The sequence below is a fragment of the Entelurus aequoreus genome, linkage group LG07 (assembly GCF_033978785.1).
Source record: "Entelurus aequoreus isolate RoL-2023_Sb linkage group LG07, RoL_Eaeq_v1.1, whole genome shotgun sequence".
NCBI classification, from domain to species: domain Eukaryota; kingdom Metazoa; phylum Chordata; class Actinopteri; order Syngnathiformes; family Syngnathidae; genus Entelurus; species Entelurus aequoreus.
In genome coordinates, this window is record NC_084737.1 from 37,547,245 (window position 1) to 37,565,347 (window position 18,103).

At 44.7% G+C, this 18,103-nt stretch overlaps 1 protein-coding gene across 1 annotated transcript in view; it reads left to right on the forward strand.

Moving 5' to 3' along the window:
* The first annotated feature begins 1,081 nt into the window (after positions 1–1,081).
* The window catches only part of gdap1l1 (ganglioside induced differentiation associated protein 1-like 1), a 48,732-nt gene continuing 31,710 nt past the window's right edge, over positions 1,082–18,103 (forward strand). Inside the window, exon 1 of the mRNA XM_062053479.1 lies at positions 1,082–1,290. Coding sequence (XP_061909463.1) covers positions 1,111–1,290 — 180 coding nt within the window. The 5' untranslated portion in view covers positions 1,082–1,110. The remainder of the gene's footprint in view (positions 1,291–18,103) is intronic.

Genomic DNA, 18,103 nt, shown 5'->3' on the forward strand with positions numbered 1-18,103 from the left:
TCCGTTTATTTTCAGAGAGAACAACACAACAACAAAACTGTCGCACAGGTAATTACGTCAGCACCACAGAGGTGTGTCTCAACACTTCAAAGTAAAAGCACCTATGCACCTATGCAAGTAAACATGGGCTAGAACGCAGTGAATTATAACCGTAATAATTAATAAGTGTCCTGTGTGTGTATATCCACCACACACGTCCCCCCAGAATTCACAAGAACTGGCCCAGTGAAACGACCAGGGACCCGAATGACCCGCCCAAAGCGATTCCGAAGCTCCTGGGCAGGTGGAGGGAGGTGAAGCGGGAGGGTGACAGCCGGCTGCTGACGGCGAGCAGACGTCGGTTGGCAGTGTGGGGGTCGACCGCGACGTGGTGCCTGAGCCACCTCAACTGAACGGCCCAAATCCAGGTGGGCTGGCTTCAGCCGGTCCACTGAGACGCGATCCAGTCTGCCCCCAATGTCAATGACAAATGTCTTATCCCCAGCCTCCACAACCCGATAAGGACCGTCGTACGGTGGTTGCAAGGGCCCCCTATGGGCATCGTGGCGGATGAACACGTACCCCGCTGCTCGCAGGTCAGGGGGAATGTGCACCTGGGGTGGTGAACATGGGCTAGAACGCAGTGAATTATAACCGTAATAATTAATAAGTGTCCTGTGTGTGTATATCCACCACAATATAATAAATCATAGATCAACTACGCCCTCTTGTGGTCTTTGCCGTCAACTCCTCCTGCAAACATAACAGTTCTAATTTTATTTTATTTTATTATTTATTTTACTCGTTGGGGGCAGCTATTTGTGGTTCTAGCGGTTTTTTATTTATTTTTTTAAATGCACGGTAGCACTTTGAGATTGTTTGTTCAATGTAAAGTGCTTTTACAAATGAAATATGTTGTTATTATTATTATTATTACTGGCGACTATTTGCTCCTTTTAAGCTGCAGCTCCTCGCCTTTAATGTGAAATAAAAGCCTAGTTGAGCTGTCCGGATGCTGCATGCTCGCCAATGCTCCAGCTTGTCACATAGCCCCCCCCCCCCCCCCCCCCTCCCATCGCTCCCTCCTCGCCCTCCTCGCTCCTCTCCTCCACACGCACAAAACGCTCTGTCATGGCGTCTTCCAACCATGTTACCCCCACCAACTGTGGCTGGTGGCCCATCTCCGCCATGGACGAGGACGGCAAAGTCGCGGACGGGGACGAGTGCGAGGAGCCCACGGCGGAGAGCAAACCTTTCAACAAAGACAGGCTGGTTTTGTACCACTGGACGCAGTCTTTTACCTCCCAAAAGGTAACGGAGAGGGCGCGTAAAAAAATGGAGGCGGCTCCATGCGATGCTGCATGTGTTTGTTTATAATCCACGCGTGGCTTTAATTGATTATTTGAATGTTTGGTGCCGCTTTGCGTGGACAGAACGTCCCCGCTACTGCGCACAGTGTCCATTCGACAGGTTTTGGAGAGGCGCTGCAGCAAGGGCTTCATTTCCTCGACGTGTGGTCAATTTTCACCACAGCAGTGCATTTCTCATCATTATGTATCATGTTATTGACTGCTTATAGCCGCCATGCGCCTGTAACCTTTAGGCTCTGGCACATGACAGCCTGAATAATTCATTCACATGACGTGCAAAACAAACCCTGGGCTACCCCCCACCCCCTCTGCAGCTGTATCATCACATATGTTGAGGCTATCTCCTGTGAGCATGAATTACACCACACCGCACTTTCACACATGAGGCTGCACAACTCTTTGTGAAAACAGTTGCATCTTGGTCTTGGGCGGTTGTCATGATGATGCTGGGAGAGGGAGGCTCCATCAGCCTTATGCACTTTGTGTGTATATACTGTATATCAGTGTTTTTCAACCTTTTCTGAGCCAAGGCGCATTTTTTTCATTAAAAAAATCCGGAGGCACCACCAGCAGAAATCATTAAAAAATTTAACTCAGCAGCCGTTATTGACCGTAAAAGGTCGTTCTCACAATTGTTGGATATGAATATAAACCATAACCAAGCATGCATCACTATAGCTCTTGTCTCAAAGTACGTGTACTGTCACGACCTGTCTTATCACGCCGTGACTTATTTTGAGTTTTTTGGTGTTTTCCTGTGTGTAGTGTTTTAGTTCTTGTCTTGCGCTCCTATTTTGTTAATTGTCATGTCATGTTATGTATGGATGTACTTTGTGGACGCCATCTGCCATCTGTAAGTCTTTGCTGTCGTCCAGCATTCTGTTTTTGTTTACTTTGCAGCCAGTTCAGTTTTAGTTTCGCTCTGCATAGCCATCCCTAAGCTTCAATGCCTTTTCTTAGCGTCACTCATCTTTTGTTTATTTTTGGTTTAAGCTTTAGATATAAAAATGGGACCCATTACCTCCCTGCTTGGCACTCAGCATTAAGGGTTGGAATTGGGGGTTACATCACCAAAAATGATTCCCGGGCGCGGCCACTGCTGCTGCTGTTTACTGCTCCCCTCACCTCCCAGGGGGTGATCAAGAGTGATGGGTCAAATGTAGAGAATAATTTCGCCACACCTAGTGTGTGTGTGACAATCATTGGTACTTTAACTTTAACTTTTTAGCTTTTTACCTGCACGCTGCCTCCCGCTGTCATCTGCATATTGTGATCACAACAAACCATGTTCCCGACATCTACAAAGCAATTAGCTACCTGCTGCCACCTACTGATATGGAAGAGTATTACACAGTTAGTCTGCCGATCTCTCGACAGTTCAGACACTCAACAACAGCACATTTGCGGATTATAATTACTGGTTTGGCCAAAATATTTTTAACCCAATTACGTGAAATTACATAATCTCCCACGGCACACCAGACAATATCTCACGGTACACTAGTGTGTCACGGCACAGTTGTTGAAAAACACTGCTGTATATAACAGGGGGTCGGGGGGTGTATATTGTAGCGTCCCGGAAGAGTTAGTGCTGCAAGGGGTTCTGGGTATTTGTTCTGTTGTGTTTATGTTGTGTTACGGTGCAGATGTTCTCCCGAAATGTGTTTGTCATTCTTGTTTGGTGTGGTCTCACAGTGTGGCGCATATTCGTAACAGTGTTAAAGTTGTTTATACGGTCACCCTCAGTGTGACCTGTATGGCTGTTGACCAAGTATGCTTGTATTCACTTGTGTGTGTGAAAAGCCGTAGGTTTTGTTAGATTGGTCCGGCACGCAAAGACAGTGCCTTTAAGGTTTATTGGCGCTCTGTACTTCTCCCTACTTCCGTGTACCACTACGTACAGTGGCATTTTAAAAAGTCATACATTTTACTTTTTGAAACGATACCGATAATTTCCGAACCGATTCCGATAATTTCTGATATTACATTTTAAAGCATTTATCGGCCGATAATATCGGCAGCCCGATATTATCGGACATCTCTAATTGCAGGGTCTTAGTACCTTATGTATAAACATCAACAAATTAAAATATCTTTAAAAATATATTTTGTTTCAGTAGTTTAATTCAAAAAGTTATACTTTTAGGTCGGGGGTCAGCAAAACGCGGCTCTCGCATCCCCAGTGGCTCCCTGGAGCATTTTTAAGAAAGTATTGAAAATGGAAAAAGATGGGGGGGAAATATTTTTTTTGTTTTAGTATGTTTTTTGTTTGAGGACAAACATGACACAAACCTTCCCAATTCCTCGAAAGCCCACTGTTTAATATGTTTGTGTGTAGGGCTGGGCGATATGGCCTTTTTTTAATATCTCTATATTTTTAGGCCATATCGCGATACACGATATATATCTCGATATTTTGCCTTAGCCTTGAATGAACACTTGATGCATATAATCACACCAGTATGATGATTCTATGTGTCTACATTAAAACATTCTTGTTCATACTGCATTAATATATGCTCATTTTAAACTTTCATGCAGAGAGGGAAATCACAACTAAGTCAATTGACCAAAACTGTATTTATTAAACAGTTATTAAGCAGTGGCACAAACAATTCATGTCCTTTCAAAACAAAAAGTGCAAGATTGTCAGAGACATTTTAAAACAAGCTATTAGTGCACTTTTGTGCATGAAGTCACTAAGATGAATTATCAAAACAACACTAAATTAAAGTGCACTTTTTGTACAGAACGCCACTACAATAGTTTATATCAAATAAAGTGCACTTTTGTGCATGATGTCACACAAGATAGGTCAATAACTGTCAAATAAAAATGAGCTGCATAATAGGAAATCAAATTGTGTACGTCCTTCGCTATGTGGTAGGTTCCGGCGGACGTTATCTCCTTATGTCGTGGACTATTTTTTTCATACGGTGTGGATGTGGAAATGTTTGCCTTGGCATTTTGTTGGTGTGGCACCGAACGGAGATGTTGACATGCAGAGTAAGCACTCTTCATTCTCTAGCAGGTGACTTTTCAAATGATGCTACATATTAGCATAACTTTTTGTAGCATTACGCAGCTACGCTTTTGCCCCACACTTGACAAATTACGGTTGTCTGTTCGACATATTCCCACTTGAAGCCAAACCACCGCTAGACGATGGACCCTGTGCTGTTTTTCTTGGGAATTAATTCTTCTTTCATTTGTTACCAGATTAGAACCTTCTTTCTCTTGTATAACCACTCGCACCACAGCTAACGTTACCCATGCTGCTACCTCTCTGCTCCGCGAGGGCGTATACGTATGTGACGTATGTAAGAAGGTGCGCTTGTTTAAGTCTCTGTGAGAAGAACCTGTAGTGTAATGCCAGCAGCTAAAAGCAACTGCGTGAGAACGTATCCTCGAATATCACGATATAGTCATTTTGTATATCGCACAGAAACAAACCCGTGATATATCGAGTATATCGCCCAGCCCTATTTGTGTGTATGATTCACTGATTGGTGAACATTGTTTTGTCCTACTAATTTTGGTGGCTCTTGAACTCACCATAGTGTGGACTGTGACGCAACAGTTTGTTTACATGTAAAATCTTCCAGTCCTTCTGTCTCATTTTGTCCACCAAACGTTTTATGCTGTGCGTGAATTCACAAAGGTTTGTTGATGTTATTGACTTGTTGGAGTGCTAGTCAAGCATATTTGGTCAGTGCATGACTGCAAGCTAATCAATGCTAACATGCTATTTAGACTAGCTGTATATACATATTGCACCATTACGCCTTGTTTGTAGGTATATTTGAGATAATTTAATTTCCTTTATTTATGTCCTCTGTGTATTTAATTTATATTTGCATGTCTCACGACACATTATCTGTATCTAATATTGGCTGCATTTCAGATTGTTGTTTGTGTGCCATGTTTTTCCAGACCATAGCAAACATTATCTAATTTGCAAAGATTGTAATAAATCTATTAAAAGAAGACAGCCTGCCGTTTCCTTTAACTTGGACACACACATCTATACCTATGGCCATTAAAAGCTAGTCACTTCCAGGAGTTATCTCACCTTCCGAGTAGCCTCTGATTTACTAATGGTTTCTAATATTGTAAAAATGTGTAGAATAAATATTACATTTCAACATTTCTGTCAACGAAGATTTGCTTCAGCCTGCAACACATAGTCGTTTTGATAGTAGGCTATCATAGCTAATATAGACACTTACGTCATGTGTTGCCTTCATTATAAGACTAATATACGGCTTTTCATTTTTTGCGGCTCCGGACAGATTAGTTTTTTATATTTTTGGTCCAATATGGCTCTTTCAACGTTTTGGGTTGCGGACCCCTGTCTTAGGGATTCACCACATATAAGGAATGCTTCAAGAATGTATTCATTAATTTCTTAATGAGTTTGATGATATCATGCAGCTAATAAAAAGCCAAATTCAGTATCTCATATAATGTAAAAAATATTTCAAAAAGTATTTTTTTTTTTTAAATACTCAAAAATGTTACTGCAAAAACCTCCTGAGCCTTTCATTGGTCTCTTTGTCTTAATTGAACTCCTGAAAACAAATACATTTTACGTGATATTTTAATTTACCTGTATTGAAGGCCTACTGAAACCCACTACTACCGACCACGCAGTCTGATAGTTTATATATCAATGATGAAATCTTAACATTGCAACACATGGCCAATACGGCCGGGTTAACTTATAAAGTGCAATTTTAAATTCCCTGGGGAACTTCCGGTTGAAAACGTCGGGATATGATGACGTTTGCGCGTGACGTCAATGGTTGAAACGGAAGTATTCGGACACCATTGTATTCAATGCAAAATGTTTTCATCGCAAAATTCCACAGTATTCTGGACATCTGTGTTGGTGAATCTTTTGCAATTTGTTTAATGAACAATGAAGACTGCAAAGAAGAAAGCTGTAGGTGGGATCGGTGTATTAGCGGCTGGCTGCAGCAACACAAGCAGGAGGACTTTGATTTGGATAGCAGACGCGCTATCCGACGCTAGCTGCCGACCGCATCGATGATCGGGTGAAGTCCTTCGTCGCACCGTCGATCGCTGGAACGCAGGTGAGCACGGGTGTTGATTAGCAGATGAGGGCTGGCGTAGGTGGATAGCTAATGTTTTTAACATAGCTCCGTGAGGTCCCGTAGCTAAGTTAGCTTCAATGGCGTCGTTAGCAACAGCATTGTTAAGCTTCGCCAGACTCGAAAGCATTAACCGTGTTGTTACAGGTCCAGGGTTTAATAGTATTGTTGATTTTCTGTCTATCCTTCCAGTCAGGGGCTTATTTCTTTTGTATCTATATGCAGTTAAGCCCGATGCTATCACGTTAGCTCCGTAGCTAATGTGTTTCGCCGATGTATTGTCGTGGAGGTAAAAGTCACTGTGAATGTCCATTTCGCGTTCTCGACTCTCATTTTCAAGAGGATATAGTATCCGAGGTGGTTTAAAATACAAATCCGTGATCCACAGTAGAAAAAGGAGAGAGTGTGGAATCCAATGAACCCTTGTACCTAAGAAAAAAGATCCGTCCTGCACTGCACTCTAGTCCTTCACTCTAACGTTCCTCATCCACGAATCTTTCATCCTCGCTGAAATTAATGGGGTAATCGTCGCTTTCTCGGTCCGAATCGCTCTCGCTGCATTGAAAACAATGGGGAAATGTGAGGAAACTTTCAACCTGTGACGTCACGCTACTTCCGGTACAGGCAAGGCTTTTTTTATCAGCGACCAAAAGTTGCAACTTTATCGTCGATGTTCTTTACTAAATCCTTTCAGCAAAAATATGGCAATATCGCGAAATGATCAAGTATGACACATAGAATGGATCTGCTATCCCCGTTTAAATTTAAAAAAATCACTTCAGTAGGCTTTTAAAAAATAAGGCACAGCATGCAAGCAGTTCCAAGTAAATGGGGAGTTAACTTTTTGAAGCAAAGACATGTTTGGACATGTTGCAATGATATCTTTCTGGTGGATAGATGCACTTTGGAATACATAGTTTGAAGAGTGAAGTGATGTGTAAACTTTTTCTCAACGTATTCCACAAATTCTAAGTGTTCTCTGAGTAACTTAATGGTTGAATAGTATATTGAGATCATATAGTCATACTTCATGTACAGCGTGTCACTAAAGTCAGTACACCCTTATAAAATGTTAAAGTGGGTCAGACTCACTGCCATATTTAAATGAGGTTTGTGTGTGTATATTAGCTGTCACCATGGAGACACTCATTTCCCTCCATATTTATGGCATCACATGGTCCTCCAACCTGTAGTGTTTCGTCATGCCGTTGACATGCAGCACACAAATATATTATTTGCCACTCTTTCTGGGCTTTATTGAAGCGCAATGTAAACAACAGAACCTACTATTGGCGCTTTCAGCACGGTGCGCTCTAGGAGGCGCCGGTGTTGTGATGTTGCGTGCGTTTGGAATGATCCAGAAATGCATGAAAATATAGGAATTCTCCTTTTTTAAAAAAAAGTAAAGCCAACTGAAAAAAAACCCACCAGCAGACTGACACGACTTGGTCTCTGGCGTGGTTTGCTCTTCCCAGATGCAAACGAACTGAAGCAAATATGGCGTGGAGGTAAAAACATGATTTTATTCTACACTATCAAAACTCAAAAAAAGGTACAAACAAAAGGCGCTCACAGCGGAGGTAAAAAAACTTGACTAGGAAAACAAAAGGCGCGCACAATGGCGGAGAACTATGAACATTAAACAAACAAAAACTTACGTGACAAGGAACTGTGAACATAGCATGAATGTGTGTGAGTCCAAACGTGGAACAGGTGAAACTAATGAGTAACCATGGAAACAAAACAAAACCAGGAAGTGAAACCAGGAACTAAAAAGTGTCCAAAAACCAAGCAAAACAAAAACAAGATCAACACAGACATGACAGAGCCCCCCCCTTACGGACAGATCCCAGATGTCCAAAAAACAAAACAGGATCAAGAGTCATGGGAGGGCGGGAGGGGGACATGGCGGTGGGTCGCCAGGCCAAGTGGCCCCGAATCCACCGAGGCAGGATCAGGTGGCGGCGACGCGTAGACCGCCGCTGTACCTGACGAGGTGGGCGACCCGGGAATGGCCATATCCATGGCCGATGAGGAGGTGGGCGCACTTGGCGTGGCGGACGACCAGGCAGTGGCCACCTTCGTGGCAGACGAGGAGGCAGGCGTGTCGTCATCATGGCAGGCGGCGAAGCTTGGCGTGGCGCGTCAGGCGGCGAAGCTTGGCGTGGCGTGTCAGGCGGCGAAGCTTGGCGTGGCGCGTCTTTGTCTTGGCATGGGTGGTCTTGGCCTTGGCGGTCTTGGTCTTGGCAGCGTGGGTCATGGTCTTGGTCTTGGCATGGTTGGTCTTGGTCTTGGACTTGGCATGGTTGGTCTTGGTCTTGGACTTGGCGTGGTTGGTCTTGGCGTGGTTGGTCTTGGCGTGGTTGGTCTTGGCGTGGTTGGTCTTGGCGTGGCGGTGCTTGGACTTGGTCTCGGTCACTTGGCGGGTCTTGGTCTTGGTCACTTGGCGGGTCTTGGTCACTTGGCGGTTCTTGGTCACTTGGCGGGTCTTGGTCACTTGGCGGGTCTTGGTCTTGGTCACTTGGCGGGTCTTGGTCTTGGCTTTGGTCTTGGCGTGGGGCAGCCACGGGCGGCACTGGGCGGCGTGGGGAAGCTGCGACTGGCGGCACTGGGCGTCGTGGTGAAGCTGCGACTGGCGGCACTGGGCGTCGTGGTGAAGCTGCGACTGGCGGCACTGGGCGTCGTGGTGAAGCTGCGACTGGCGGCACTGGGCGTCGTGGTGAAGCTGCGACTGGCGGCACTGGGCGTCGTGGTGAAGCTGCGACTGGCGGCACTGGGCGTCGTGGTGAAGCTGCGACTGGCGGCACTGGGCGTCGTGGTGAAGCTGCGACTGGCGGCACTTGGCGTCGTGGTGAAGCTGCGACTGGCGGCACTTGGCGTCGTGAAGCTGCGACTGGCGGCACTTGGCGTCGTGAAGCTGCGACTGGCGGCACTTGGCGTCGTGAAGCTGCGACTGGCGGCACTTGGCGTCGTGAAGCTGCGACTGGCGGCACTTGGCGTCGTGAAGCTGCGACTGGCGGCACTTGGCGTCGTGAAGCTGCGACTGGCGGCACTTGGCGTCGTGAAGCTGCGACTGGCGGCACTTGGCGTCGTGAAGCTGCGACTGGCGGCACTTGGCGTCGTGAAGCTGCGACTGGCGGCACTTGGCGTCGTGAAGCTGCGACTGGCGGCACTTGGCGTCGTGAAGCTGCGACTGGCGGCACTTGGCGTCGTGAAGCTGCGACTGGCGGCACTTGGCGTCGTGAAGCTGCGACTGGCGGCACTTGGCGTCGTGAAGCTGCGACTGGCGGCGCTTGGCGTCGTGAAGCTGCGACTGCCGGCGCTTGGCGTCGTGAAGCTGCGACTGGCGGCGCTTGGCGTCGTGAAGCTGCGACTGCCGGCGCTTGGCGTGGAGCAGGTACTGGCGGCGCTTGGCGTGGAGCAGGTACTGGTGGCGCTTGGCGTGGAGCAGGTACTGGTGGCGCTTGGCGTGGAGCAGGTACTGGTGACGCAGGTACTGGTGGCGCTTGGCGTGGAGCAGGTACTGGTGGCGCTTGGCGTGGAGCAGGTACTGGTGGCGCTTGGCGTGGAGCAGGTACTGGTGGCGCTTGGCGTGGAGCAGGTACTGGTGGCGCTTGGCGTGGAGCAGGTACTGGTGGCGCTTGGCGTGGAGCTGGGCATGGAGCAGGTGGATCTTGGCATGGTCGAAAAACTGGTGGTGGTGGTCGTGCTGGTGGCTGTGGCTTGGCAGGTCGAAAGACAGGTGGTGGGGGTCGTGCTGGAGGCTGTGGCTTGGCGTGACGAAAGACTGGTGGTGGTGGTCGTGCTGGGGGCTGTGGCTTGGCATGACGAAATTCAGGTGGTGGTGGCCGAGCTGGAGGCTGTGGCTTGGCATGGCGAAGCTGACCCACCCCACCTGAACAATTCCCAGCCCTAGCCCCCCCCTCAAGAAGCGGATCCCAGACGCGCTCCCCGCGGTCTGGAACCGTCTTTTGGGGTGGGTGGAGGGAGGTCGGAAGGAGGGTAAAATCCTCCCCTATAAATTGTCCAAAATGTCTTTCTTTTTGTACCTGGGATTGAGTGGGTGAAAAAAAATTTTTTTGTGACTTGGGCGTGGCTTGAGTCCTGGGGGGCGGGGCATGAAATCTGGGTGACTGTGAGGGACTTGCTCTAATGTCCAAAATCATGTTCTGATAATGTTTGATCATAGAAACAGAGTCCTTTGTTGAGGGCAGGTGATCGAAAGTAAAAGAGTTCAAAGAAAAAAAATCTTTAGCTGTGATGTCATCCTCTGGTGATGGCGTGACGTCATCCTGGAGCAGCGGGGCTGGCAGCAGCCTGCTTCCGCCCGGAGTGGGAGGAGCTTGCGGGAGTGACGCGTCCTGCCGGCTCGGAGAAGCTCTTCCTGATGGCTTCCGCTTTTGCCGGCGCTTCCGGGAATGGAGCGACGCGCCAACGTCGTCGGGCCACACGGAGCTTATCGGAATAAGTTTTCCGCTTGGACCCCACATGAGGTCTTGATCCGCCATGGCTCCTAGTGCCTCCCACTTTCCTTCCTCCATCGATTGCCAGTCGTTTGCGGGATAGCTTTTTGCTGGCGACATACTGACACGACTTGGTCTCTGGCGTGGTTTGCTCTTCCCAGATGCAAACGAACTGAAGCAAATATGGCGTGGAGGTAAAAACATGATTTTATTCTACACTATCAAAACTCAAAAAAAGGTACAAACAAAAGGCGCTCACAGCGGAGGTAAAAAAACTTGACTAGGAAAACAAAAGGCGCGCACAATGGCGGAGAACTATGAACATTAAACAAACAAAAACTTACGTGACAAGGAACTGTGAACATAGCATGAATGTGTGTGAGTCCAAACGTGGAACAGGTGAAACTAATGAGTAACCATGGAAACAAAACAAAACCAGGAAGTGAAACCAGGAACTAAAAAGTGTCCAAAAACCAAGCAAAACAAAAACAAGATCAACACAGACATGACACAGACACCAAAATGAAAGGTTTTAATCAGACCCTTAAAGGCCTACTGAAACCCACTACTACCGACCACGCAGTCTGATAGTTTATATATCAATGATGAAATCTTAACATTATAACACATGCCAATACGGCCGGGTTAACTTATAAAGTGACATTTTAAATTTGCCGCTAAACTTCCGGTTCGAAACGCCTCTGAGGATGACGTATGCGCGTGACGTAGCCCGACGAACACGGGTATGCCTTCCACATTGAAGCCGATACGAAAACGCTCTGTTTTCATTTCATAATTCCACAGTATTCTGGACATCTGTGTTCGTGAATCTGTTTCAATCATGTTCATTGCATTATGGAGAAGGAAGCCAAGCAAGCAAAGAAGAAAGTTGTCGGTGCGAAATGGACGTATTTTTCGAACGTAGTCAGCCACAACAGTACACAGCCGGCGCTTCTTTGTTTACATTCCCGAAAGATGCAGTCAAGATGGAAGAACTCGGATAACAGAGACTCTAACCAGGAGGACTTTTGATTTGGATACACAGACGCCTGTAGAGAACTGGGACAACACAGACTCTTACCAGGATTACTTTGATTTGGATGACAAAGACGCAGACGTGCTACTGTGAGTATGCAGCTTTGGCTTTTTTTTGCGTATGTACGTAACTTTTTTAAAATATATAAGCTTTATGAACCTTGGGTTAGGTGAACGGTCTTTTGGGCTGAGTGATTGTGTGTGTTGATCATGTGTTTGAATTGTATTGGCGTGTTCTATGGAGCTAGGAGCTAGCAGAGGAGCTAGGAGCTAGCATAACACGTACCGTACCGTAAGTGCGCGTCACGTACGTAACTTTTTAAAAATATATAAGCTTTATGAACCTTGGGTTAGGTGAACGGTCTTTTGGGCTGAGTGATTGTGTGTGTTGATCGGGTGTTTGAATTGTATTGGCGTGTTCTATGGAGCTAGGAGCTAGCAGAGGAGCTAGGAGCTAGCATAACAAACACGCAGGTGTTATTATGCAGGATTAATTTGTGGCATATTAAATATAAGCCTGGTTGTGTTGTGGCTAATAGAGTATATATATGTCTTGTGTTTATTTACTGTTGTAGTCATTCCCAGCTGAATATCAGGTACCGTGAGTATGCAGCCTTGGCTGCTAAACATTCGATAACTTGACCGTATGTGCGCGTCACGTACGTAACTTTTTAAAAATATATAAGCTTTATGAACCTTGGGTTAGGTAAACGGTCTTTTGGGCTGAGTGATTGTGTGTGTTGATCAGGTGTTTGAATTGTATTGGCGTGTTCTATGGAGCTAGGAGCTAGCAGAGGAGCTAGGAGCTAGCATAACAAACACGCAGGTGTTTTTATGCAGGATTAATTTGTGGCATATTAAATATAAGCCTGGTTGTGTTGTGGCTAATAGAGTATATATATGTCTTGTGTTTATTTACTGTTGTAGTCATTCCCAGCTGAATATCAGGTCACCCCCGGCTCTCACAGCATCTTCCCTATCTGAATAGCTTCAACTCCCCACTAGTCCTTCACTTGCACTTTACTCATCCACAAATCTTTCATCCTCGCTCAAATTAATGGGGAAATTGTCGCTTTCTCGGTCCGAATCTCTCTCACTTCATGCGGCCATCATTGTAAACAATAGGGAACTTTGCGTATATGTTCAACTGACTACGTCACGCTACTTCCGGTAGGTGCAAGCCTTTTTTTTATCAGATACCAAAAGTTGCAATCTTTATCGTCGTTGTTCTATACTAAATCCTTTCAGCAAAAATATGGCAATATCGCGAAATGATCAAGTATGACACATAGAATAGATCTGCTATCCCCGTTTAAATAAAAAAAATTCATTTCAGTAGGCCTTTAAGTCACCCAACGGCAATAACATTCTAAAAATATATCTATATATTGCTGAGTCAACAATGTGACAGTCCATATATGTCGACACACAGGATGGAGAATTTGCTGTCCATTGTCTGTCTTTACAGCGTAATTGCCTCCTTTCTCACAGCCGTTTCTGTCGAACTGTGCCGGTTTGCACGCACATTTCAAAAGTGCTGAAAAAAGACTCAAAAAAGCGGCCGCAAAACAGTTTCAGTCTTGATGAATTACATTGCGAGCACTAAATGATCATATTTGAATCTTCTTCTCCCAGTATTGCGGGCGTCCTAATAATCAGCAAATATTCTGCATATGCATGAAGACATTCACGCTCAATGGATCATCACTGATGCAGTCCCAGACCATGGTGCACCGTGCTTGACTGGCAAGACAATCTTGGTACTCACTTGGTGTGCCAGCTATTTACACAATAATGGCTGTGTTTTGACCTATTTTCAGTGGGTAATATATCTCTACTGCAATTCCAGTTGTACACTGACTACCCTAGGTATTAACCTAGTTTCATTGGTTAGTATTGCCCCTTGAGAAGATATACTTGAACATAAATGTTTTTGATAATGGTAAAGTACTTTCTTTTGTTTTATTATTGGTTAAAAAAGAGCTTTTTCAGAAAAAGGGAGGTGTAAAACATTTTTTTTTTGCTGGAGAACAGTGTGACACACAACAAAATAATACTGTATTGTATAGCTACTATGTTTTTTTTTTCTTTTTTTAAGTTTCACACAATTCAATCTCATAGTTTAACAGTTGATATTTAATGTTGATCTGATAGGAACTGTGTGTTTTGGGTTAACTAACACAACACAGGTTCGGCATTTGTCTTAGGAATGGCCTTGTCATACAGGCAGAAGCGTATTTAGACATTTGGGGGCCCAAGGCAAATCTAGTCATCTTTGTCATCTAGACCATATTTGTTATAAACTACCATATAAGCTGCACATTGAAGCTTGGCGAGCCGTGCAATGAGTATCACTGATCCCAACACTTTTACAGTGTAGAAAGTTTTGAACATTAACCAACACCTAATAATGTTTAAGGCATTTTTTGGAGATTATTATTTTGTCAGCGCAATTGGACTGGATTTGACGTATTGCTTGTATTCCGACGCGTGACTTCTTGACAGAAGTGAAAACTAGTAGTGGTCAACCAAGCCAAGATGGCTGTTGTACAGTAAGCAGCGCGCAAACTATCCAAGTACAAAATAGGCTTAAATCTTCCTGCAAAAAACAGATATGAGCAAAAAAATAAAATCTAACTATGCACTGGAATAGATCCCTATACTTTATTTAAAAAAAAAAAAATTTGTTGAGTGATATCAAGGATTATATGTTGGTCACGTTCCCAGAAATATAGAACTATTACGCCATTCTCCACGACAAAATAGATGGAAACTTGGAAAAGCATGGAGGTCTACAACTTCTTTGTGTGTGGCTGTGTCAAGGAAATTGGTGTCAAGACTTTCCTGGATAAATATGCATCGTTTTTGTTTGAGTAAGGTTGCATTTCATAATTTACCTTTGCGTCTAAAATAAGCCATGTTTGTTGCTGTTGCACGCGCCCTTTACCCGTAGTGGGATTTTCCCCAGCTTTATCAAAATATAACAATAAATGTCAACATTGTGTATGTGCTGAAATATTCATTTATGATTGTTGCTTTTGGTAAAAACTTAACTCTTTTAGGTTTTACTCACATTTTGCTTTCTTTAATTTATTTTCGAAACACTCGTAGCAAATATGTGTTTAAGAAATACAAATAATATCAAAATAATACTTAAATGGGAATTAATAAACGTTAAAAGTATATCAAACAAACCTTTAACGGAGTGATCACTGCAAACTTGTGCATTCTTCAACTTTTCTCCCTTGGACTGGAGTGTGTGCTGCTTTTCTCGTCGTTTCGTAAAATCTTGCACTCTTCCTCCCTTTTTATTTAACTCTCGAGGAACTCTGAAGAAAGGTTTTATATTTGAATGATTTGTACAGCCAAAAACTCACAAGCATAGGGCATTTTTTCTTTGAGAAAGGCTTAAAGGCCTACTGAAACCCACTACTACCGACCACGCAGTCTGATAGTTTATATATCAATGATGAAATCTTAACATTGCAACACATGCAAATACGGCCGGGTTAACTTATAAAGTGCAATTTTAAATTTCCCGCTAAACTTCCGGTTGAAAACTCCTTTGGAGGATGACGTTTGCGCGTGACGTAGCCAGTGAAACAGAGGTATGGCTCCCCCATTGAAGCCAATACAAACTAGCTCTGTTTTCATCTCATTATTCCACAGTATTCTGGACATCTGTGTTGGTGAATCTGTTGCAATTTGTTCATTGCATTATGGAGAAAGAAGCTGAGCAAGCAAAGAAGAAAGTTGTCGGTGCGAAGCGGAGTATTTTGCGAGGGAAGTCAGCAACACAACACAGCCGGCGTTTCATTGTTTACATTCCCAAAAGATGCAGTCAAGATCGAAGAACTCGGACAACAGAGACTCTTACCAGGAGGACTTTGACTTCGATACACAGACGCCTGTAGAGAACTGGGACAACACAGACTCTTACCAGGATTACTTTGATTTGCATACACAGACGCAGACGCGGTACCGTGAGTACGCAGCTGCGCTTCCAAACATTTGATCGCTTACCCGTACGTGCGTGTCACGTACGTAACTTGGTTAAATATATAAGCTTTATGAACCTTGGGTTAGGTGAACGGTCCTTTGGGCTGAGTGAGTGTGTGTGTTGTGCAGGTGTTTGAATTGTATTGGCGGGTTATATGGACGGGAGCTAGTAGCTAGGAGCTAGCATAACAAACACCTAGGTGTTTTTATGCGGGATTAATTTGTGGCATATTAAATATAAGCCTGGTTGTGTTGTGGCTAATAGAGTATATATATGTCTTGTGTTTATTTACTGTTGTAGTCATTCCCAGCTGAATATCAGGTCCCACCCGCACGCTTCCAAACATTTGGTCGCTTGCCCGTACGTGCGTGTCACGTACGTAACTTTGGTTAAATATATAAGCTTTATGAACCTTGGGTTAGGTGAACGGTCCTTTGGGCTGAGTGAGTGTGTGTGTTGTGCAGGTGTTTGAATTGTATTGGCGGGTTATATGGACGGGAGCTAGTAGCTAGGAGCTAGGATCTAGCATAACAAACACCTAGGTGTTTTTATGCGAGATTAATTTGTGGCATATTAAATATAAGCCTGGTTGTGTTGTGGCTAATAGAGTATATATATGTCTTGTGTTTATTTACTGTTGTAGTCATTCCCAGCTGAATATCAGGTCACCCCCGGCTCTCAAAGCATCTTCCCTATCTGAATCGCTTCCACTGTCCACTAGTCCTTCACTTGCACTTTCCTCATCCACAAATCTTTCATCCTCGCTCAAATTAATGGGGAAATCGTCGCTTTCTCGGTCCGAATCGCTCTCCCTTCTGGCCGCCATCCCTAAACAAACAATAGGTAAACAATAGGGAACTTTGCGGAAATGTTCAACTGACTACGTCACGCTACTTCCTGTAGGGGCAAGGCTTTTTTTTTGTCAGATACCAAAAGTTGCGATCTTTATCGTTGTTGTTCTCTACTAAGTCCTTTCAGCAAAAATATGGCAGTATCGCGAAATGATCAAGTATGACACATAGAATAGATCTGCTATCCCCGTTTAAATAAAAAAAAAATCATTTCAGTAGGCCTTTAATGGCGCCTAGTACCCATTGAAAACAGAGCTAGCTTGACCACCACGCATATTCATCGGGCGGTACATGAGCCAGACGTGACGTCAGGCACATCCCAGCAATAGCGTTATTACCGTGAAGGCTGGAAGTGTGTGACTGGTGGCAAAAAGAGCATTTGACGGTGGCCATGTTTGAATGAGACGAGAAAAGTGCCTCATCTTGTTCATTGTGGAGGTTGCCCTCCAGGGGGTTCTTCGGACAACCAATCATCATCAGGAGAGCCGGATTCAGGTTCACAACACAGTTCTATTTTGCAATAAGTCCCTCGGTTGCTTTCCAGCAATTGTTTTAGATCTCTCACTCTCGCTCGCGCTCTTGCTCCAGCTCCAACAACGTCTCTCCTCCTGGCTGCTGCTTATAACAGAGCGACAGGTGATTAGATAACCAGGCCCACCTGTCGCTAATTTCGATGCCGGTCCTGGCACACCCCGTTTCGCTGCAGGCCCGCAGGCCACGCCCCCTTCCACATTCATATTTGCTGAGCTTGCACAACATCTTACCAGGCCCTCGGTACAATAGCTTACCATTTTGAGCGCTTTAATACTCACATATTTGTGATGAAAAGTGTATCTCTCGTCATTGCCATCCTGCACTGACACTAGCGCCTGCTGTGACAAAAAGGTCGAAACCTTGACTATTTTTATTAAAAATTGTTTGCTTTCTTCTCACTACCTCCTCTTCTACACTCCACTCGGGTAACTCTAATTCAACAGTAGTATCTTGTTGAAACAGGATGACAAAAAAAAAAACGTTAGCTGGCATATGTATGTGTATATTGAGTATCTATTTGTGTGATTGCTGAGTTTCATGTAAACATGTTCAAAAGACACTTTGCATGAGGCCGACTGTTGACTCGCCATCATCGATCGCTGCTCAAAGGGTGAACACAAGCCACTCGGTCAGTTATCATCTTTTTGAGCAGCTATTTGGGCGTTTCTTCGTCAAGACAATTGTTATTCTACTGGAATGCTGATTAGGTTTATGTGTTGTCATGCAAGCCGATGTATGCTCAAGAACATCCTTTTTG